At 39.6% G+C, this 24192-nt stretch overlaps 1 protein-coding gene across 12 annotated transcripts in view; it reads right to left on the bottom strand.

Moving 5' to 3' along the window:
* Positions 1-24192, bottom strand: part of Dock10 (dedicator of cytokinesis 10) — a 237241-nt gene that overhangs the window by 149606 nt on the left and 63443 nt on the right. Inside the window, exon 1 of one of the 12 annotated variants that reach the window (XM_040267917.2) lies at positions 1406-1565. The exons of 10 other annotated variants lie outside the window; for them this stretch is intronic. In XM_040267917.2, the coding sequence (XP_040123851.2) occupies positions 1406-1510 (105 nt within the window). In that variant the 5' untranslated portion in view covers positions 1511-1565. Of the gene's footprint in view, positions 1-1405; positions 1566-24192 lie in introns of those variants that run through there. One more of the 12 variants, XM_005330553.5, reaches the window with a different exon arrangement.

Genomic DNA, 24192 nt, shown 5'->3' on the forward strand with positions numbered 1-24192 from the left:
AAATAACAACATGTACCAACCCTGAAAGCCAGACCTCTAACAAATTCTGTTCCTATTAAATTGTCACTGAGTATACGGAAAGCCATGTATACTTTACATGATCTTGTCTTATCAAGGGATAAGTGACTATTCTTCGATTTGATTCTTCATATTCATAAATGACAATTCATATAAGTAGCCACATATGTATTTATATGCAATTTTTAAAAGCCTCTTCTACCTCTAGATTATAGATATTTATATTAAGAAAAAGATTTTTTTACCCCTAGAATAGAGATTTCAACCAGGAAGTCACTCTCTGCCCAGAGAACACATTTTTGTTTGTCACAATTGGGGAGAGGATACCTCCAGCATTGGGTAGATAAAAGTCTAGGATGTTGCTAAAAATCCTAGAATTCAAAGAATAACACTACCCCCCTCTCCCTCTGCCCTATCAAAAAAAAAAAAGTTGGATTCCAAGTGATAATGGTGCAGAGGTTGAGAAAGCCTGCTCTAAAGAAAGCAAAATGATCTGTCTTAAGATGAGCTCCTCAGTCATGTTGCTGCGCCACGTATCCCACAGAACAATGATGCAAGTAAAAGAAGCTATTTAAGAGCCACACAGAGTATTCTGTTTTATGCAGGACTTAGCCCAGTAGCCTATATTAGAATACCACTCTAGGCTCACCCTTGTTAAAAGAAAGCGTTGAAGAAAAGATGGCAGCCACCATGTCACTACTGGGATACCCACATTTCATGGGAGTCACTGAAACAGTCCAGCCAGCAATCTGCTGTAACATGTATCTGTCAGTAGTTCTTCCAGACAGGAATCTAGAATTCTATGATAAGTACCCATTTCCAGAACACTGATGGTATTTCAACAACAAGGCAGAAAACCAAATCTTTTTAATCTTTAAGATGAATCAACTTTTATAATCCTGGCTCCATCAATCAAATACTTATTTATTTTTTTTCCTTTATGCTTTGGATTGTTGTTGCTAATAATTTTAAGGTAAAGAAGTGGTGCATAATAAAAATGGAGTGGAGACATTTAAAAAACACAACTAGATCTAAGTCATCAACTGGAGTCCTACTTTAGGCAATGGTAGGCTTTTCTTTACTAAAAAAGAAAAGTTGTTCCAGTAATAACATTTTGTATCCTAACATTAAGATAACCTTAGATGAATTCTGAATATTCCAAATATTCTATTTAAATCCTCTACCCATATTTTCAAAAGAAGTTCAGGTAGTTTGAAAGCAGCATGACTTTGAAAAAAAAAGATGTCAGTAAAAGTGGATATTTATGAACCCAGCTGAGTATTCTTATTGAGGACTTTGCCAGTAGTCTATGTTAGAAAACCACCTTTTTAAAAAGACAGTATTGAAGAAAAGATGGAGAGCAAAATGTTGATATTCAGATACCTACAGAACTAAATCTGTGGATTTCTTCTTGATTTATTCTCCGCAGTGTCCGTCTCTTCTTCCAAAATTCGCTGGGCTCCCGTTTGAACACCTTACTTCGGAAGCTCATTGTGTTTCTGTCATTCAGTCAGGATATGTTTTTAAAATATCGAGGTAGTTAAATTTTTTCTTTCTGAAGCTTCACCAAGCCGAGCAAATCTTTCTGCTTCGGTGAAAAGGGAAATGCTCATGCTGCGTTAATAGCACTCAACAGAAAGGAAAGGAAAACCAACAAGTGACCACTTCCTGTGAGCAGCTCTGCCCTGGTGTGTAAGCTCTCTCTCACACCTGCGTGGAAGCAAGACAGAGACACAGAGGGACCCTGGGCACCAAAGAGGATTGCTCAGAGCCATATGAACCCTGTGATGGAAAATCACCCGTGGAACCAAGTCGGGATTGAGTCAGTTTACTACAGGCTTCATATCTGAAGCCACTGTCTGCACTATGTAATGATGGCCAGATCCAAAAGGTAACTGTAATCCCAGAACCTTGGACAGAAAATTCTATTTAAAGCAGTTGCATATGCAAGTATAGACTAAACTAGTGGTCTTCCAGGGTCATTTAGGATATACGAGGAGATATTTACATTGTCTATTTTTATTGGTTGCCTAAATAAATTATGCTATAATACAGTTAAATACAACACCCACAGATGTCTTAGGTCTGCATGTCAAATGGTTACAAACAGCCAAACAGTTAACGCCCTTATCTTTGTCTTTACTCTCTTCTCTGGGGCTATTTAAAAAGTGAAAAATGCTGCCCTCCAGTCCACCTTGACGCTTCTTCCTGCTTTATTTTTCTCCATAGCATTTAGTAGCACACAACACTAACATATAGTGTACTCATTTATTTTGCCCATGGTCTACGTACGTTCTTCCATTAGCTGCACAAGAATGGGGATTTATTCTGCCTCATTGACTGTTCTCAGCATTTAAACCAGTACTTGTACCTTGAACTGCATAATTTACAAATGAATAGAGTTTTTTTTAGATTTTTCATTCTAGTTTGTTATATATGACAGCAGAATGCATTATAATTCATATTACATATATAAAGCACAATTTTTCATATCTCTGGTTGTACACAAAGTATATTCACACCAATTCGTGTCTTCATACATGTACTTTGGGTAATGATGTGCATCTCATTCCACCCTCATTTCTACCCTCATGCCTCCTCTCTTCCCTTCCCACCCCTTTACCCTATTCTAGAGTTCCTCTAATCTCTCCATGCTCCCCCTCCCAGCCCCACTATGAATCAGTCTCCTTATATCAGAGAAAACATTCAGCATTTGGTTTTTGGGAACTGGGTAACTTCATTTAGCATATATTCTCCAACTTCATTCATTTACCTACAAATGCCATGATTTTATTCTTTTATTGCTGAGTAAATTTCCATTGTGTATATATACTACATTTTCTTTATCCATTCATCTATTGAAGGGCATCTAGGTTGGTTCCACAGTTTAGCTATTGTGAATTGTGCTGCTATAAACATTGATGCGGCTGTGTCCCTTGAAGTCCTTTGGGTATAGACCGAGGAGAGGAATAGCTGGGTCAAAATGTGATTCCATTCCCTGTTTTCCAAGCAATCTCCATACTGCTTTCCATATTGGCTGCACCAATTTGCAGTCTCACCAGCAATGTATGAGTGTGTCTTTTCCCCAACATCCTTGCCAACACTTACTGTTGTTTGTATTTATTATATTCTTAATAGCTGCTATTCTGACTGGAGTGAGATGAAATCTTAGTGTGGTTTTGATTTGCATTTCTCTAATTGCTAGTGATGATGAACATTTTTTCATGTATTTGTTGACTGGTCATATATCACCTTCTGAGAAGTGTCTGTTCAGTTCCTTCGCCCATTTATTGGTTGGGTTATTTGTTTTTTTGGTGTTTAGCTCTTTTACTTCTTTATATACCATAGAGATTAGTGCTCTATCTGATGTGCAAGTGGTAAAAATTTGATCCCAACCGGTAGGATCTCTATTCACCTCACTGATTGTTCCTTTCACTGAGAAGAAGCTTTTCACTTTGAATCCATCCTATTTATCAATTCTTTATTTTAATTCTTGTGCTATAGAAATCTTATTAAGGAAGTAGAGGCCAAATCCAATATGATGGAGATTTCTTCTATTAGATTCAGGGTCTCTGGTTTTATTCCCAGGCCCTTGATCCACTTTGCGGTGAGTTTTGTGCATGGTGAGAGATAAGGGTTTGATCTCATTTTGTTGCATATGGATTTCCAGTTTTCCCAGCACCATTTGTTGAAGAGGCTATCTTTTCTTCAATGTATGTTTTTGGCACCTTTGTCTAATATAAAGATAACTAATTATGTGGGTTAGTCTCTGTGTCCTCTATTCTGTACCATTGGTCTACCAGTCTATTTTGGTGTCAATACCATGCTGTTTTTGTTATTGTTGTTCTGTAGTGTAGTATATAGTTTAAGGTCTGATATAGTGATGCCACCTGCTTCACTCTTTTTGCTAAGGATTGATTGCTTTAGCTATTCTGGGTCTCTTATTTTTCCAGATGAGTTTCATGACTGCTTTTCACATTTCTATGAGGAATGTCATTGGGATTTTGATTGGAATTGCATTAAATCTGTATAGTTCTTTTGGTAGTATGGTCATTTTGACAATATTAATTTTGTCTATCTAAGAACAAGGGAGATCTTCCCATATTCTAAGGTCTTCTTTAATTCATTCTTTAGTGTTCTGTAGTTTTTGTTGTAGAGGCCTTTGACCTGTTTTGTTAGGTTGATTCCCATTTTTTTGAGGCTATCTTAAATGGAGTAGTTTTTTGAGGCTATCTTAAATGGAGTAGTTTTCCTCATTTCCCTTTCAGAGGATTTGTCACTGATATACAGAAAAACCTTTGATTTATGGGTGTTGATTTTGTTTCCTGCTACTTGCATAATTCTTTTACTAGTTCTAGAAGTTTTCTGGTGGAATTTTTTGGGTCTTCTAGAAATAGAATCATATTGTTGGCAAATAGTGCTAATTTGAGTTCTTCTTTTACTATCAGTGTCTCTTTAATTTTTTTCATCTGCCTAATTGCTCTGGCCAGTGTTTCAAGAACTATGTTAAATAGAAGTGGTGAAATTGGGCATCCCTGTCTTGTTCCAGTTTTTAGAGGGAATGCTTTCAATTTTTCTCCATTTAGAATGATGTTGGCCTGGGGCTTAGCCATTACAATGTTGAGATATGTTCCTGTTATCCCTAGTTTTTCTAACTTCATGTTAGTGTTTTGAACATGAAGCGGTGCTGTGTTTTGTCGAATGCTTTTTCTGCATCTAATGAGATGATCATATGGTTCTTATCTCTAACTCTATTGATGTGATTAATTACATTTATTGATTTCCATATGTTGAACCAACTTTGCATCCCTGGGATGAACCCCACTTGATTGTGGTGCACTATCTAAATACAGAAGATAATTAGAAATTATTTTGAAAACTTGTACTCCAATAAAATAGAAAATATAAAGGCATTGACAAATGTCTAGAGTCATATGATTTGCCCAAATTGAATCAGGATGATATACACAATTTAAACAGATCAATTTCAAGGGATAAAATAGAAGACACCATCAGAAGCCTACCAACCAAGAAAAGCCCAGGACTTGTGGATACAGAGCCGAGTTATACAAGACCTTTAAAGAAGAACTAATACCAATACTGTTCAATTTATTTCAGGAAATAGAAACAGAGGGAACTTCCAAACTCATTCTATGAGGCCAATATCACCCTGATTCCAAAAGCAGGCAAAGGTTGCACATGGAAGAAAGAAAACTTTAGACCAATATCTCCAATGAATATAGATGAAAAAATTCTCAATAAAATTCTGGCAAATTGAATTAAGAAATGTATCAAAAAGATAGTGCACCACGATCAAGTGGGGTTCATGACAGGTTGTTTTTCCTAAGTTAAGTGAGATGAGAGATATTTTGAGGCAATAGGACTAGGCTATTTCCTTTTCCCCAGCTGGAACTAGATTTAGGTGAAGCACATGTATGTACCTGGGCTTGGGCCACCTGTACATCCCTACATTGTCACGTAGTGATTCATGCCAGACAGGTGACAGACAAGACAGCTTCAGGATCCCTTATGTAAGCATGGAAATTGAGGAGGATTCTTTTGAAAATGGTCAGAAAAATAGCAGGTTGCTGTAAAAATGACAATCAGGGAATTAAACTATATCAATATGGTGTCATTGCCTTAATCAGGCAATCAAGAATTCCAGAGGGTACAGCTCCTTCTGATCCATGGTCACTGGATATTTAGAAATTCCATTTTGTGTCTCTGGCTCTAAACAGATCACATCCTCTGAGGAACCCCTTGACCTCCGTTAGGTGAGCAGGTACAAGACAGTACCTGCAGACTTTTCAGATGCCATTTTTTCCTTATGATGTTATGGGCCCCTGCCTCTGGGTCACTTGATTTCCTGGTGTCAGACTTATTTTTATTTTAATGACTAGAAAATAGCATTTAAACCCCTTTTTAAATTATGGACTCATTTGCAAATCTAACAAAAACGATATAACTACTCATAAGAAAAATTGGAAGTATTCAAAACCTGCACATGCACGGGATAACGTGCAGGGGATGGCAAACTTCTGGGCTTCCTTTTACTGATGGAACCCTAAATCCTGACCCCCAGCTTTAGAAGACAAGCAGACTGACTGCTAACACAACACTTCATAATCCTGAAGAACTTTTCAGTGACTTCCTCCCTTTCTAATCTATTCCTCTTTAGGCATCACGGTTCTTCATCTTGAAGTCCCTCCCACTTGCCAACTTCTGCAATGTGAGATGAACTCATTTCTCATTTCCTTAGATACTGGCAAAAGGAGGCACCGCCAGACAGTGTATGAGGACATCAGGGAGGCATGACTTGTGGTCACTGCACGGGGGGAACAATGCCCATGAATGGCACTGCTGGGCCTTCCTCTGGGCATCTGCCTCCCTTATTTCTACACCAAGTCTGCTTCTCCAACATTTTGTAAAGTACCCCACATCATTCCCAACAAATTCTTTCCTGCTTAGATTAAAAAATGCGTTTGCAATAAAAAAATCACAATAGTCAATGGGCAAGAACCAGCAACAAAGACAAATCAGAGACTTGTTGGTTCAACCACAAAGAGACACTGCTCAGTTCATTAGAAAAAAATTCTGATAGTAGTAAATGATTAGAATTTATTAAGTGCTGTCTTCAAGGCATTGCTAGACCTTCTGAGAAATGCGTAGCATTCTCCATAGTGTTAAGAAGCATATGTCTGATAGAGGAAATCATTAGTGTTAGAAGAAACCTGGGAAAACTTTAAAAAATAGAAACAAAAAGAAAGAAAGATTGATTAGTCCATGGCTTAGTAGTAAAATGTTTGCCTAGTACGCATGAGACCCTGAGTTTGATTCCCGATACAAAAAAAAAAAAAAAGAGGTAATAATAATAAAAGTGATCTAAGGACTCAAGATGTGAAGGGGAAAGACATGGAGAGAGTTAAACTTAATGGTCTAAAAATAAACTGAACTTTTGGAGAACCGAGGAACAGAACTGAAAACACAAGTCTTGAAATTCTTTTACATATGATGGAAAGCAATTTAGGAAACACTGAGATGGCTAAGAGATAACTGGGGGGAGGGGGTGACACCAGGGGAGTGCAGAGCCCAGAGGTCCTGGGGAAGGCTGATTTAGGAAGATGGGGCATCCGGGCAGAAACAGATGGAGGACCTGAGAAGAGATCTAAAGGGACTTAGCATAAAAGATAGTTGGGAACCAAGGACCCTGTCATCTGTCTCCACAGAAACCTTGGATGACCTCCAGTGAGGTACTTGACCTCTCTCTGTCTGTTTTAATAAATAGAATGGAATAATGAGCTTATGGCTTTTAGAATTTTTGTGAAATATATGTTAGTCCCTGGAGTTGGGGAATAATAATATATGTACGGGCATATATAATGGCTAAGATTCCTATATGTGCATATATGTAAATTATCATTTGTGGAAAAGGATTGGCATTTGCTAGATGTTGTGTTACTATGCATTTCTGCACATACACACCTGTCTGTGCATATACATGTGCATAGAAAATACACATGCTCACACATTCTGATATATGGATTCAAATTCTGGCCCTATGGTGTTCCGTTGGAGAAAGCAACTGTCAATAGATTTGGAAGTTAGCTAAGATGGGCAGCCTTAACCATGTTTTACAAGAAACAGGAGTTTAAATGTTAAGATGTCAGAAGCTCAAGAAAAATGTTTCAACAATCTGCATTAGATGTCTATTACTGTTGAAGTAAATTTTTGCACATTTTGAGGCCTAAACCAACCCTCATCTAGTATCTCCCAGTTTTTATGAACTAGAAATCTGAGCACAGCACCTTTCTACAATGCTCTGGTTATAGCCTCACAAGGCTGAGGTTCAAGCCTTGAGCAGGGAGGTGATCCTTCTCAAGGCTTCATGGAACAATCCAGTTCCAGGCTCATGTAAGAGTGTTGGCAAAATCCATTCCTTGTGGTTGTAGGACTGAGGGGGTCATTTTTAGAGGAGACCCCTTCTAAGCCTGAAATAACCTCACTCACACTTTGAATCTCTGACTTCTACTGCTTCATGTGTCTCATCCATCTCTTCTTCTGCATCTCTACATTCTAGCCAGAAGAAACCCTGGGTTGTAAGCTTCATGTGATGAAACTGATTCCACCAGGAAAAGCCACAAAAGTTTATGCACTTTAAGAGCCATGGATGAGTAGCCTTAATTTATATCTGCAAAGACCCTTCACAGCAGTACTAAGATCACTGCTTGACTGAACAACCAGGGGGTCTTGAGGGGACACCTTTGGAATGCTGTCTACTTCGGACTCATTCTGAACTTTGTGTGTATGTGTTTATCTTTTAAAAATTATTGTAACATCACGAATGTACTGAGAAGGCGGTACAGGTGAGAAAAACCCTTGGTCTTTACATGTGGTTTCCACTGGGGGCTGTGAGGTGGGATTCAGTTGTGTGGAGTTAAGATCTGAGTGGGAGGAAACAGAAATTCAGTTTATAGATCATTTACTGGAAACAAGTAACAGTGAAATAAAGGTGATAAATAGAATGGGTGTAACAGAACCCAAGTTGGAAGGGAGGAAGACAAATAATGGTGGATACATAATCAAGTAGGCAACTAAACACAGAAAACAAAGGCAATAAGTTACAAAAATATCCTTTAAAAACGGTTTAATTATGTTACATTTTAAAATGTGACATCATCATTGAACCTAAGAATCAAGGGGCAGAAACTGGGCTTTCATTGATAATGCATCTAAGTCCACTCCATAAAAATGACCCCCAAGTACCATTAGGAATTCAGAGTCAATTGGAAACTTGGTGGTTGAGATTGAGACAAGTACACATGATATGGTGCTTGGTTCCTCAAATCCTAATTTGTGCAACTGGTAAAGCACTTCCTATTGGTTTCCACCTGCTTTACTTACCACCCTTCATTACATCTTTTCTTTATTACAATGCGTCTCTTTCAGCACTTGCAACTCCTATTTTTCCTCTCCTATTCCCAATACATTTCCCGCTGGCAGCCAGTGAGTTTAGTTTGCTGCACAGCCTTGCTCTGGCTGGAGAGCATGTGCAGGCTCGGCTCACCACCTTACATCCTGGTTAAAGGAAGCAGAACAGCAAGCAGCTACTTCCTCCTTCACTGTGGCCTGTCTTGAGCCCGGCCCCAGGCACAAGGGCTCTCCGGGTTGGTAGCACTGGGGCTCACTGCTTCCTGTGAGAAAGGTCAAGTCAACCCAACCACTTCGAGTTACCAAAGAGGGAAGAGGTTTCTCTAAGAGAGTTTAAATGAACACAATGAAACCTCACATTTCTATACGTAGTTTTCACTGGGTAATATCTGTATCTTTTGTCTACAAAACTCTAATCCAAATAGCATTGATTTTAGTATAAAATATTAAGGAACTTCATGAAAAATGAAGAGTTTTATACAATATGGATAACAGCGAGGGAGAATGTAAGCAAGCCAACAACAGAAGCGCACTGCAGTCTGTGTGTGTGTGTGTGTGTGTGTGTGTGTGTGTGTGTGTGGTGTGATGTGTGTCTTACATGTGTGGAGGGATATGTGGATTTAGTGTGTGTGTGCGTGTGTGTGATCTGTATGTGTGTTTGTGGTGTGTGTGTGGTATGCATGTGGTGTGTCTTACATGTGTGGAAGGGTATGTGGACTTAGTGTATGTGTGTGTGTGTCTTACATGTGTGGAAGGGTATGTGGACTTTGTGTGTGTGTGTGTGTGTGATGTGTGTCTTACATGTGTGGAGGAGTATGTGGATTTAGTGTGTATGTGTGGTGTTGGTTGTGTGTGTATGTGTGGGTGTGGTGGGTTGTGGGTGTGTGCCTGCATTTCAGGCATACATTCCCTTTATTGCATAATAGTATTCCAACCACACCCCTTCAGACATGTAAGTTGCAGTGATATTTGTTGATATAATTTCATTAGAATTAAAGAGTTGGAAATTCCCCAGCATCACTGGATGAAAGGGCTTAGGACAGGTAAGGAACTCTTTCTTATAGAGTTTAGTGAACCCATCTTAGATAATAGCAAATGCAAAGGAGGTCCACTTTTCCAATAAATAACTTTTAACATTGGTCATAGCCTTCTACCTCCAGAACAGACACCAAGTCTGGATATACTCAGAAAAGACATCATAGTCTGGATGTACCAATGAGTATCTTCATGTGTTATTTCAAAATTGGAGAATGTTGATTTTAGAATTTATTCTTTTTAAATTTCCTATTGGGAATTTAAGAACCTAGCATTCATCTTGAAATTGTTGATGCTTCATGATAAAGGGTAAATGCTGATCATCTATAAACATCAACGGTCCTCAAGAAGTCACATAGATCTAAAACATTTCCAGTTTGATCTTGTCTGTTACTGAAAATGGGACATCTCTAAGGAACAAACACTCATTCTTTGGAGACCCTGCTTCAAAGCACACCTCTTGCCTCCATCCGCAGAAGTCAGGGCATAAGAACACTGACAATGAGAACTACACAAACACCATGGCTATCGCAGGACTCCTAAGTTCCTTTCTTACAACTTTATACATCTGGGTTGCTGGTGCTTGTTAAAAGGTCATGCAGTGAATTCTCCACCTAGAGTACAGTCTCCTTTTCCCATTAAAAAATTAAACCAAAAGCAAATCACTTTTTATTATAATATCATGCCTTTACTTTTTTTAGGGAGGTGGGGTACCCAGGATTGAACTCAGAGGCACTTGACCAACTGAGCCCCATCCCCAGCCCTATTTTGTATTTTATTTAGCAACAGGGTCTCACTGAGTTGCTTAACACCTTGCTGTTGCTGAGGCTGGCTTTGAACTTGTGATCCTCCTGCCTTGGCCTCCCACACTGCTGGGATTACAGGTGTGGGCCACCACATCCAGCCACGCTTTTACTTTTAAATAAGACCGAAAGGTTTTCTGGGTTTAGGCAGATGATTGTGCTACAAATGATCAGGTGAAGACACACAAATACAGCCCCAGCTGGGTGTGAGGAACTCTGAATCAGTGCTATGGTCATCTAACACACAGAGACGATTGTGCAACAGCAGTTTCCCATGAAGACCAAGGCATCCTCTCTGCTGGTTCGTCTCTTGTACCACACCCAGCGTCCCTCTTCTGGTGAAGTTAACGACAGTTATTTTCTTTAAAATAAAACAAGCACCTAAAATGCTCTCCTGTAGTTATTATGACTGCTAATTACCTTGCTTTCAATAGGAATGTCACTCACTGTTTAATAATTATTCAGAAAAATCACATTGTACACAGGTTTTATGAAGAGACCAAAGTCTTTTAAATCTGTGAAATTCTAATGGAAAAATTGGTTAATTTCTAGAATATCAGCATTATGCATATTTTATTTTATGCTTTTTTTTTTCCTGCAGAGATTTGTTTTTACAAAGGGAGGGCAATTAAACATTCTTACCTACACAATTTTGATGAGAAATAAATTACTAAGTAAATGCCAAATTCTGAGCATGCAGGCCACCAGCTATTCTGACCAACAATTGCTTGCCAGCAGATCAGACTGTGAGCGTGGGTGTAAGCTGTGCAACCCAGTCCACCCCCAAACTACTTCTTTAATGGTATCATAATGCATTTATCTTTTAAGGCCTCTGTCAGGAGGCTGCAAAGCCAATATAGCATTTAGATTTAGGAATTAATGCTTTACGTTGTGAAAACAGAATTAACCACAGGTCTTGGTTTCTCAGTCAAGAGTTTCTTTGTACTTTGGAGAGCATTAATTGTTGGATTTCCTTTATTTAGCTGTGCACACTGCAGAAAATTCTTGACCTTTGGTGTGCCGTACGTAAGGTTTCCAATTAAAGGACAAATTAACCTTTTGCTATTTGTTCTTCACCTTACCAGGCCAACAAGAAATACTGAATCAGCCAGGAAGGCAAGCCCGGATAGCTCTCACGAGGGCAGTCATCCCACATAATCTGCTCAGGAGACAGGGCGAGGTGTGGGAGGCTCAGGCTCTGCCCAACACTTCCTGTGCCTGCCCAATATCAGATGCCAGTGGTAAAGAGAGGATTGTGTGAAGAGAGGACTGGGGGCTGGGGCTGGGGCTCAGTGGCAGTGCACTTGTCTGGCATGTGTGAGGCACTGGGTTCGATTATCAGCACCACATATAAATAAATAAAAGAAAGGTCTATCAACAACTTGGAAAAACAAAAAAGCAGATTGGGAAAGAGCATGATCCACAGTTTGTATGGGGAGTCAATGGCTCATATAAACAATCCATAGGAATACCATAGGGCAGAAATTAAGTGAAAAATGAAAAATATTGGTTGTAGACTTCAAAAACAGAAAACAATATTGTATCGGTCAAGGTTAAAGATGATTTCATACAGGTATTATGACTTGAGTTGGGAGCCGGATAATGATAGGACTTCAAAAGTCATTATTGTAAGATTACCACCAAGAAAAAAAAATTAAAATCAATTCATTGTGTCTAAGAATCACATGGAAAGTTGTGAAAAATATGGATGCCTAGACCCTATTCAAGACATCATCAGTAAAGTCTGATGGGGGCTCAGTAACCTGGCTTTATAATGAGCATCCAGGTGAAGCTCATTAAAGATGCCATATAGCGCACACCTTGAGAAACAATGACTGAGAAGTCAGGTCACCTAAGAGTTTAATAATGCCCTCTGGGGCGCCATTTCTGAAAACAAATAATTTTTTATGCTGGATGGAGGTTTCATTTATAAAATCGAATATTCTCTTTTCCTAATGCATGTTCAACCAAGTGGCCATTTGGGGCATGCTACACCTTTGGGACACCACAGAGAAAACTTTGGAGTCAGTCAGCCCTCAAACACTGGGCCTCAGACCTGCTCCCAGCCTCCCTCCTATCTGCCCCACCCACCTTTGACTTTACTTCATTTCCTATTCATGGGCCGGCTGTTTCTCTGCTTGGACTTTTGTATGTCTGGTTGTTACGGTTTGTATATGAAGTGCTCCCCCCCCCAAGCTCCTGTCACTTTTGGGAATATTTAGAGGTGAAATGATTAGATTATGAGAGCTGTAACCAACTCAGTCCATGCTAGCTTGAATGGACTTACTGGGCGGTAGCTCTAGGTAAGTGGGGTGTGGGTGGCTGGAGGAGGTAGATCACTGTGGGCAGGCCCTGGAAGGTTCATCTGCCCTGCAGCCCCTTCCCCACTTCCGTCTCTGTTTCCTCGTCAGCCATGCAGAGAGCAGCGGTCCTCTGTCATGCCCTTCTGCCGAGATGTTCTGCCTTATCTTGGGCCCAGAGCAACGGACTCAGCCAACCATGGACTTTACCTCTGGACTATGAGCCACAATCAGCTTTCCTTCCTCTAACTTGTTCTTGTCAGGTATTTCGGTCCCAGTGGCACAAAGCTGACCAATAGACCAATAGACTGGTCATGCTTGTGATATTTATTGTCTGAATCAAGCTTTCTAAAACCCAGCATTATTAATATTTTGGAACAGATCATTCATAAATGCCTGTAGCACCCCCACTCCTCCATGCTGAAATCACTCCATTCTGCCCCAAATGTGAGAACCAACACTGGCTTTGTTCATCACCAGAAACTCCCTGAAGAGGAAGGAGGCCAAGATCCCCATCCCCATCCCAGGTTTTAATCTAAGGTTTCTTTGATGATGGCTTTTAGGCCCAGTGATGTGGAAGATGACAGATGTTTCTCCTTGGACGAGAGTTTTCACCTCTTGAAAGCCCGGAAGAACCTCAGGCCTACTGTCCTTCCAGGCAGCTCCCTCTCTCACCTCTCCATGTGCCTTAAAAATCTTACCATTGAAATGAGTCTCTGAGCCTAGGTTTCTGTTTCTGTTCTGAGCTGTTTTCATTAAAATGCAGGTATCACTTGTCTGGAAAAGATTTGAAGCCATTGTAATCTTCAATAATTAAGACTGTTACCTTGAAAGAAGCAAGCTGGACACTAAGGCGAGGCCATCAGGAATTGGAGATGAAGACACACATTTGGAGGCTAAAGTTGGGGGTGGGGAGTGTGGTATTGGCTACTGTGAGAGAGATCACTGGGCTGAGTCAGCAGGCCTGCATTTGATTCCTGGGCCTTTGTACTTACTTGCTGGGAGCCTCTGAACAAGTTATCCTGCAAACTGAGGACATCCATGATACCCACCTCATGGATAAGAGAACAGGTATAAAGCATTTAGCGCAGTTCCTGCAATGGAGCAGTGCTCAATGGGTGCTATCTCTAACCTTGATTATGCAGCAATTCCTTTGAGGAGGTGGTCTTGAGCTGGGCTCCTACAGTGTGTATTTTGGGATTGCAATATGATCTTAGATGTTCATGCATGAAATGCTAGGAAAAGCTGGAACCAGGTACACAGAAAGGGCACCAGCTGCTTTGAAAGTGGCAGGGAACGGGACAGGACATGCCAAGATGGAAGGGAGTGGGCAGAACAGCCCCTTGGTTTGAATATGGATAAGTAGCCTCTCTCCCCCGCACACTTGCCCCTTCCACCACGGACCCCTTTGTGCTCGCTGTGTCTTACAACACTGGTCATTTCATTTTTAAAATCCTGCTGTGCACAACTACAAAAGGTTCCAATTATCCTATTTCTGTCATCTGCCTTCATCCCACACAAAAGGCTCAAATGCCAAGGAAGTTAAGAAAGCCACATTTTAACCAATATCATATGCTTTTTTTTCCCTTTCTTTTCATGGTTACTTTTCTGCCTAAGCAGAACTGTAAATTCCCAGATCAATAAACAGTATGGTCTTTATGTCTCAACTGGGCTGGATTTTTTACTGGCATGTGGCAAATACCAACATTATAATTACCGATCTGATGCTGTGAACAGAAAAGAAAAGGGGACATTGCACTTTAATTTTCTGTCTTCCTCTTGGCCCTTCCACAACTTTCCACAAGGACACTGGAAGGTATTAAAGTACACTGACAAAGAGACATTTAATCTGACTTTGCTTTCTTTTGCAAGGATATCATAGATTGGGAAGGAGATCTGTCACCTCAATTGCATCAAATGATCTTTGGCTGCATTTAATGTTGGTGTTCCTCTTGCTTTGGTTGGTATTAAGAGTCACATTTGCAGAGACCAGTTTTGAATTTGTGTGCACTTTTCTGTTTCAGTGCCCTAACAACTGAGTAATGTCAATCATTGATAACTTATTTATTTTTTCACTTAGGCAAAGTGTATCTGTGTGCCCAGTGAGAACAGCATTGGAAGGTAGTTGGGGGCCCTTAAGTTCAAGAATCAGTCTATTTCCTGATGGTCCGAGTGCCCTTGGACTAAACAATAACCTCTATGGTCCTCTTTGTCTTAAAGTCTTTTTTATCCTTAATTTTCTAGGTTTTGTGTTTTTCAATAAAACAACTTATATCATCCATTTTCAGATAAATCAATGACTGTGTGGAGAAAAGAAGCTTCTGCTTCTTATATTTAATGGTAAAACAATTTTCCGTTCAGAGCCCTTTTCTCTCCACACTTGGTGCAGATGGTAGGCCTCCAAGATGCTACCTGTCCCTACTCACTGTCCCCGGCTAGATTTCACTTAAGAAGCTCTCACTAGATGATACACACTTGATGGGGTTGGCAAATAGAGCATCTGATATTAACCTGGTTAAATCTCAATATTCAGGTTGTTTTTAAAATACCTCTACTTGTGCTTTGGATGTAGCTTCAGAACAAAAGCTGACACTTGGCAACCAGTCCTTTCAAAAATACCTGATGCTCCGTTTTGCCCCACTCTGCTCTGATTTCATGAGACTGATTTCATGGGGCCACTACCAAGGCCCATTTGTAAGAAAAGCACAGAGTTAAGGAGGGTGTAATAGCCAATCTTGTTCTCTTGTTGGGTCAACTGTGGACTGATTTTCCTGTAGGCAGTATCTCCTCTACCCTCTCTCCTTCCAGGGCACATCTAATCAGGTGTCCCAATCCCACCTCAATCAACCCAGCTGTCTTTCTCTGAACTTGAGCCTTAGAAGAAATGACATGAAGGCAAACTACAGCCATGATTTACACCAAAGACCTGTGTTCTCCATATTATTTTACTTTGTTGTCATTATTGCTGTCATTAATCTCTTTTCTAGGGACCTGCTCCTTCCTGTGCTTAATTACTACGGCCCGATGTTGAGCACTTTCTTTAGCCTGATGGGTTAATACCCTCCCTTGCTCTTTATTACCCCAGACTTAGCTAAGGTCCTTTTCTTTTGGCAACCACGGGTTCATTTACTCCATATATGAGTACAGACCTGGTCCTAAGTATTTAGGACAGTCAGAAAGGTAAGCCTTTACCTGCGTTAGAGAAGATGGTTCCACAAAGGTTGTGGTGGAAGGTTTGCATTAGAAAGCACTAAAAATCAACCAAACAAAAATCTCATTATCTTTTCTTTAAACTATTCTTCTAAAAACAGAAAAAAAATGATAAAAATAAAATAACAAAACAATAAGTAAACCAAACCAACAAAAATCTCATTGCCTTTCCTTCTGATTGTATGTTTTCTTTTAATCGTCCCTCTCATGATGGCAACTGTCCTTTCTGAATCCAGGCTTGGCCATGTCCTTCCCAACTCAGAAGCCTTGGTTAACATCCTCACTTGTCCTTAGTGATGTTTCCTCCACTGTGTTCTAGAGCTTACCACAGATCAGAGATTTACAATGTTGACTAACTAGAAATGCAGGATTGAGCAAAGCTAAACTGGCCTCACCAAAGAACTCAAGAGTCATAAACACAATAGGAAACTCCTGAGGAGCACCAGGCACTACTACCCACATTTATTTTTGCACAGAAGCATTTTCTTACAGAACACTTATAATTCTGGGTCACACTGTTTTGGAAATGGTGTCTGTAAGTGGCATACATGGTGAGAGACCCAATGAGACTGAATTCAAAATATTTTAGCACATGGGATGATGGCAGCACCTTCGCTGGAATGGTCAGGATTTGCAGGAGATTATATAAAGAAAGGGGGCTGATGACAGATGGCTGGGTGGTCAAACCAGGGGACAACGGCGTGGTAGCTGGATGATAGGCTTCAGGGCCAGAGCTCTGCACCGTTCTCCATTTCAGCCCATTCCTTTATGCATGAAACAACCCTCCATCTCTCTCTGGAGTGACTTTTCACAGCAGATGACCAAGATACTTCTGCACGTCAGTCACGAAAATACATAACCTGAGTAAATACTTAAAGTGATTTATTTGAACCAGCCCAAAGGGGACCTCTATTTAGATATGGGGCTTTGGATTTGTTGGGTCTTGTGACACCCCAGCTTAATAGGATGAGCTCTGGCAAACTGTCATAGGCCTGTAGCACTGAATAAGCCCAGAAGATGATTCCTGACCCAGTTAAGGAGATAACGCGGAACACCTGCATCCACACTCCACCCCTCCTTTCAGGAATAGCTGGTGATCTCTCTGCTCTGGTTTATAAACAGATTTGGGGACATGTTTGTTGCTTTTGATGCATTGCTAGTCACAGCTGCTACATCTACTTCAGCATTATATTGCTGAAAATTAAATTAAGTGTCCGATATGTATGACCACATTCTCTTTGTATTATTTTACAGTCAAGAAAGGATAGTCTGTGTGATTATTCGATTATACCTGGGGAAATCTTTCTGAATTAGGAGCCAGAGTGCACGTTTCTGGAAGTCAAAATAGAATCTTTAGTTCTGCATTTACAGAAACATCAAAATCATTTTCCACTCATATCAGCCAAACAAATTGTAATGTGTTGAAAGCAGTGTAGTTCTGGCTGGTTCCCTGAAGTTGCAACATCGAATTATTGTGAAACTCTAATAACAATTTGTAAGAGAATGACAATCATGTAGCCAGGGACTCAACTTAGTCTCTTAGTTATATTTTTTTTCCTGTCCAAAGTATCTTTAAATATTTGAATTCACTGCCAAAATACAAATGTTTGAAGATTTTTGTTTGTTTGTTTTTACATAGAGCTCTGGTTATCAGCTTCTCCTGAAAAATTAAAGAAATGACAGAGTTAAGGAGGGTGTAATAGGACCATCCTGGTCCCCCCTCATGATATGAAAACCAATGCTCAGCCTGAGCAGTAGCCATAGGCTTTGGATGGGCCATTCCTGTGGAGTCTGCTCTGTTCCCACCATTCCTGTCTGTCTCCCTGTCCTACCTGCTTCACTCATTCCCTCCATGGCCTGTGGGCAATCAGGTGTGGAGCACTTGATTAAAATCACATTTAAGATCATGTCTGTTGGTAGGACTCTGGTGACTGGGAGTCTGGTCTAAGCCTTGTCTGGTTCCTTGACAGGACAACAGTCCCCAAAGACTTCTATTGTTTGTATGTCTGCAGTCAATGAGGTCTATAGTACATCAATAATTTACTCAGAAGGGTTTTTCAAGTGAGAATAACACATTGATAATTTGAATGTGGTGATAAAAGTGTGTTTCTATTCCAATCTAACCAAAATGTCCCCACCTTGAATGAATGGCGAAGAGAATACTTCCTGCATTGATTAAACCACAAAAAGCATTAAACAAACTAAATTTCTTCTTTAATATTAAAAAAATAAAAACCATTTTAATGCAGAGACAGTTCACATCAGAAACTAGGGTGGTAATTAATGGCATAGTTTGTCATCTCTTCATGTAAGTGATGGGAACATAGTGCTGATCAAAACTTCTAAGTGATAGACACCTATTTTTTTTAAATTTAATTATAGATGGACACAATGTCTTTATTTTACTTTATTTGGTGCTGAGGATCAAACCCAGTGCCATACACATGCCAGGCAAACACTCTACCTTTGAGTCAGAATCCCAGCCTGATAGACATACCTCTTAAAGAGAATATAAATTTCTCATTTCAAGTAATAATTTTATTCTAAGAATAAAAGAAAGGTAGATTTTAACATAAAATGTTGCTCAAGATACTAATATTCTATCAATTTAAAATGCTTCTCACATGCATTTTTAGGAACAACACGCATCAGGATAAGGAACTTAGTATTTGGTTATTTTTGTCATTCAATAAAATATGACAACATTATAAATAATCTCAAAGACACTTAGCTCAAACACCATATAAGCTTAATGACAGTGAGGCCACAAAGTCTCATTAAATGTTTCCACTTCTCTGCATTCACCTTTGGAAAGTTAAGGTGATACTCTTCTTTGTTTCATATACAGTCCTCGCATTGGTTACAAGATGTGAATCATGATGAAAGACTTCAAAAGTCTTCCAAATTATTTAATGACTTTATGGGCTATTTGCAGATATGCTATGGTTGCAATTTTTCTTAGACTTTGAAAGATGGTCAAGAGGGGATTCTGCCATACTTCAGAGTCTAGGAACTGTACAGTTTTATTGGTCTTTCTCCTCCTAACACCTGAGGAGATTACTGAGTGATGGGTTTACCCGAGAAGCTTCCAACCAAATCACTAATGCCGTTTTCTCTGCTAGTCCTCCATGTCCACATCATGGTTTCCATGCCAGGATGGCTGAGGTCAGTGTGTCACTCCTCAAAGCACCTGACCAGTCTCTAGTCAAGTGTCCTTCTGTTCAATCTGTTTCCAACACTAAACCACACAATTTTCAGTTGTCCTAGGGGTATAATACAGATACCATGCTCTTAGTTTTTTTTTTTTTTTTTTTTTTTTTTTTTGCTGCTGCAACCAAAAGATTCAACAAGAACAATTTTAGAGGAGTAAAAGTTTATGAGGCTTGAGGTTTCAGAGGTCTCAGTCTACGGACAGGTGGCTCCATCCCTGGGGGCTCAAGGTGAGGTAGGACATATGGGGGAGGAGTGTGGTGGAGGAAAGTAGCTCAGGATATGATCAGGAATGACAGAGAAACTCCACTCGCCAGAAACAAAATATACCCCAAAGGCATGCCCCCCACAAAATGCCCAACTTCTCCAGCTAAACCTTACTTGCCTTCAGTTACAACTGAGTTAATCTCCATCAGAGGAATTAATTCACTGATTGGGTTAAGGCTCTCACAGCCCCAAACTTGTCACCTCTAAACCTTCTTACATCATCTCACACATGAACTTCTGCGGGGACACCTAATATGTTTATATAAAGCTCATAACAGATTCCCAGACTTACGTATTAAGTGTTTTATAGTTTGGCTTTAAGCTTCCAATAGCTGGGCTGTACACCATAGTGTACACCTTGCAAGAAAAAAAAATGCATGAAAAGTGTAGATAATCAAGAAACACATAAAGAATGTCCATGAGAATTGGAATTTCCCTCAAGTTTCCTTAAATCCAGAAAGAGTACAATATGAGGGGTCAGAAAGGAGAAAGCCAAAGTTATAATGCATTTCTGAATGAGGAGGTTCAAACACATTTTTCTTAAATTATTTTGTATACCATTAACAATGAACCATTACCACATGTCCAAGCTTGAAGTCAACCCTCTTGGTATAATGGCAATAAGGCTGGCCTTCAGGGAGGAAACACGGGTCACTCTACATGGTTCCATTTGGGAAAGAATTATTTGGATCTATAAGGCATCTCTCCCTCTCCTTTCCCCAAATACTATGTGTTTGAAATGCCTGGGAAGCCTGACTCCATATGTAAACAGTTGTGGGGACACCGTAGAATATTCACATCCACTGACGAGCAGAGCAAAACAGGACAGAGAAGGTTCAGGAAGGGCAGGAGGCCCTTGGGATGTGTGTGGGGTGGGTGTGGAATCTGACGAGACAGGTCTTGGAAAACTGTTTGGCCTTACACCATCATGCTTTTTCAGTGTGGTCTGAAATTCACCTTTGTAAAAAGAGGTTTTTTTTTTTTTTCCCTGTATATTACATTTTCAATGTATCTATTTAATTTTTTCTTTGTTTGAAAGGAGAACCAAAATACAAGATACAGAGAGTAAGAACAGGTGAAGCATCTTGTGTGAGTTTCCTTGGTGACATTAAGAAGATGATACGTGTTTAGGAAGGGGTAATAAAAATGTGCCATAAAATTTAATGCGAATAAGAAAAACTCTTTAAGAAAGATAAACCGCCATGACAATAAAAGGCATTGTATAACCAGTCAAAATTCAATGTTTTATTCATTACTTAAATGAAAACGATTGTTTAAAATGCTCTGATCTTCAAAAAGAAACCTCTTTGCAACAGATACCACCAGACTCACACGTCTTTTATTTTTAAAGATGGTCCAGAGAGGATTCTGCCATGCGTCACAGAGTCTCGAAGCTATGCAGTAGTACTGGCATTTCTCCTATTAATGTCAGAGGTGACTATTTATTAAAGGGTTTACCCAGCAAGCTTCCAACCAAGTCAGCATTGCTGTTTTCTCTGCTATGTCACTGAGTCCACAGAGGCTTTTCATGCCACAGCAGCTGAAGTCATCCACTGATTTTAGAAAGCAATTACATCTGCATCGGATAATGCACACTTTCCTCCCACACCCAATCATTCAAGTTTTTAAGTGTATGGAATACATGTCCTATTCAATGGCCTTTTATTGAGGGCTTTTGAAAGTACAAGAACCACGGGGCCAGGACTAAAATCATGACTTTGCCATAGCCCTAAGAAAAGGTTATTACTCGCCTTGAATATGGTCAATAAGTTAAAGTTTAAATTTTCCCTTTTGGCATCATGCCCTCCAAAACCATGACTCCCTTCCCTTTCTGTTTCTCTTTCCCTTCAGCCACTGTATTTTTGGAAGTGCAAGGAGAAGCACTCATATTCCAAGGACCCAGGACTAGGAGAGAACAATTCAGAATGATTAAGGGTGGAGACACAGGGTGACTGCTGCCTGCTAGGCTGTCAGGCATGAATGTCCACAGCCAAAATACATCTCCCTGATGGTCTAGGTAACATCCCTGCATCAGATAAAAGAAAAACTTTGCATAGGAGGCAAGGACGCTTATTAAAATGATTTTTGAATTGCCTGCAAAATGTTAGTCTTTGTTAGGATTGATTTTTAGAAAACAATTACATCTCTCATCTGATCATACACTTTTTTCCCTAAAATACAAGCATTCAATCTTTTAAGTATATGGAATGAATGGCTTATTCACTAGAAGTGCTTTAACTTCAGAATAGGTGCAAACCTCAAGGAGACTTGGTGATAATCCTAAAGGTGGACCATTTCAGGTGAGTCAGAGTGGGTAGAGCTGGCCTATAGGACACAATGTTGCTGACTAGATGCTTAACATCAGGCTGTCTTCTGTACCCTTCCACAATGAGGTTGACATTTATGCACAAGGTGTCTGCCACTGGCCTTTCTGTCCTCATTTGTCTTCTTAGATGGATGGATTCTTGTCTTCTTTGTCCTCTATGAAAACTTCCTGGTGTTTCCTTTATCCTTCTCTTGTGGAAGTTACCAGATTTCTCTTTAGATTTTATTCACTTACTACAGGACAAATGCCCCCTTGCTCTGATATTTTCTCAGATAATTGCTTAATTTTCTTTCTTCACTTCAAAGAGCTTAGTTTCTGCACTTGAATATAGCAGATGCTTCATAATTATTAAGGACTTAAACCGACTTCCCTCAAACTTTTATATAACACATTTAAATCTAAATCCCCAAACACTATTTCTTAAGAATTTATTTGGACATGCTTAAAGCAGGAACTTGACTTGTATTCATTTATATGGAAAGAACCAGAAAGCATCATATAAAATTCTATAGTTTTTGTCTCACAAGGTTACTTTTAGGAAAATATATTTTACTTTAACTATGTGTCTTATATACAAACAGTCCTTTTCAAAGAGCCATGTTTTAGTGCCAAGTGAAATGCTACTTTTGGAAACTGAGATGTATTATTAATCATACCTTGGTGGCTTCCAGTGAAAATAATGACTTACTATCTATGGCAGAATTGAACTAATTGATTAACATTACCCCATAAAAATGACAACAGACTCTCTGACGCCTTCAGATATTTGGCAAAGATTTTCAAGTGCTTGGCCTAAGCATCACCTACTCTCAGGCCTCTTTCCCTCCAAATTGTCCTGAAGGTCATTTCTGAGAGGGTCCGGATCTTTCTGGTGCTGAATAATTATTTGAGCAACTAAAGAAGTCCAGACAGATGGTGCCCTGCCCCCAGACATGGCCCTCAATATATTTTTTTATTCTTACTGTAGAAAGAGCCTTACTTGATAACACACACTGTTTTGAATCTATAAAATAAATACCACCAAATATTTTAGGGAGAGTTAAGATTTATATAAGTCTGAATTTCTACTTTAATGTAATTATAAACTCCTGAATGCAAATCTCAAGGCAACAAAAGAGGGATTTTGCAGTACTTCAGTTTTCTTGAAATCGTACGTTTTTACTGCCTCTTTCTGGAAGTCAGGAAGACTAGTGCTTCTGATAGGAGCACTGTAAAACTGATCACACAGTCTAAGTCTGAGGATTTATCACTCAGCATGCCTAGGACAGAGAAAAATAACTCACCTTTTAAAGATGGAGAAAAATGCTAAGTGTGTCAGAGAGTATAATGGGCCACACAGCAATTTTCTTTGGAACTAGACTTTACCACGTACTGGGTTTATGGCCAATTATATTTTATTGAGGCTGTGAAAAAACCTGGGTAACCCTTCTGTGCCAGCTAGCTCATGGTTGTAAAGTTAAGTAGCTTATCCTGAAGCAGATATTCAGGTAAAAAATGCAGAGGCTTCCACTCAACCATATCAGTGACAAAGGAGGCAGGAACAGAATAAGTCTTTGAAAACTCTTTTGTTCTAAAATATTCTTGGTCCTAAAACAACCAAGAGTCCACTGGGCCCAGAACATCAGAACTAAATGGATAAAGTTCAGCCTATCCACTAATCTTATCCAGGGTTAAGAAGTATATCTTCAGATGGTTTTGTGATCTTCATGGTAAATAAAAATTTTGCCCCGTGGGTTGGCATTGGATAAGACATTCCACAAGTATTATTTTACAATTGGATATCTGAAGTTGCCACTCTACTTGGTGACTATGACGGAAAGCATATCAGTGATTATAATAGGCCTCCTTACCAAATTACACTCAGAAGTTAAACCTCAACATGGCTCTATGTCCAAATCGATGCATCACGATCATATTTAATGTGGGATTCAAAAGGCCTCCTCTTGGTGGGCTGCATGCCAAGTGTCACGTTAGTCTCTTTTGTAAAAAAAGAAAAAAAGCAAAACTATACATGTAGGTGCTAATAATGGTGATTTGCATGGACCTGAGTGGAAGGCAGGTCTACATGTAAGAGGATAGAAGAAAAATGCCTCCA

The sequence above is a fragment of the Ictidomys tridecemlineatus genome, chromosome 7, assembly GCF_052094955.1.
Source record: "Ictidomys tridecemlineatus isolate mIctTri1 chromosome 7, mIctTri1.hap1, whole genome shotgun sequence".
NCBI classification, from domain to species: Eukaryota; Metazoa; Chordata; class Mammalia; order Rodentia; family Sciuridae; genus Ictidomys; species Ictidomys tridecemlineatus.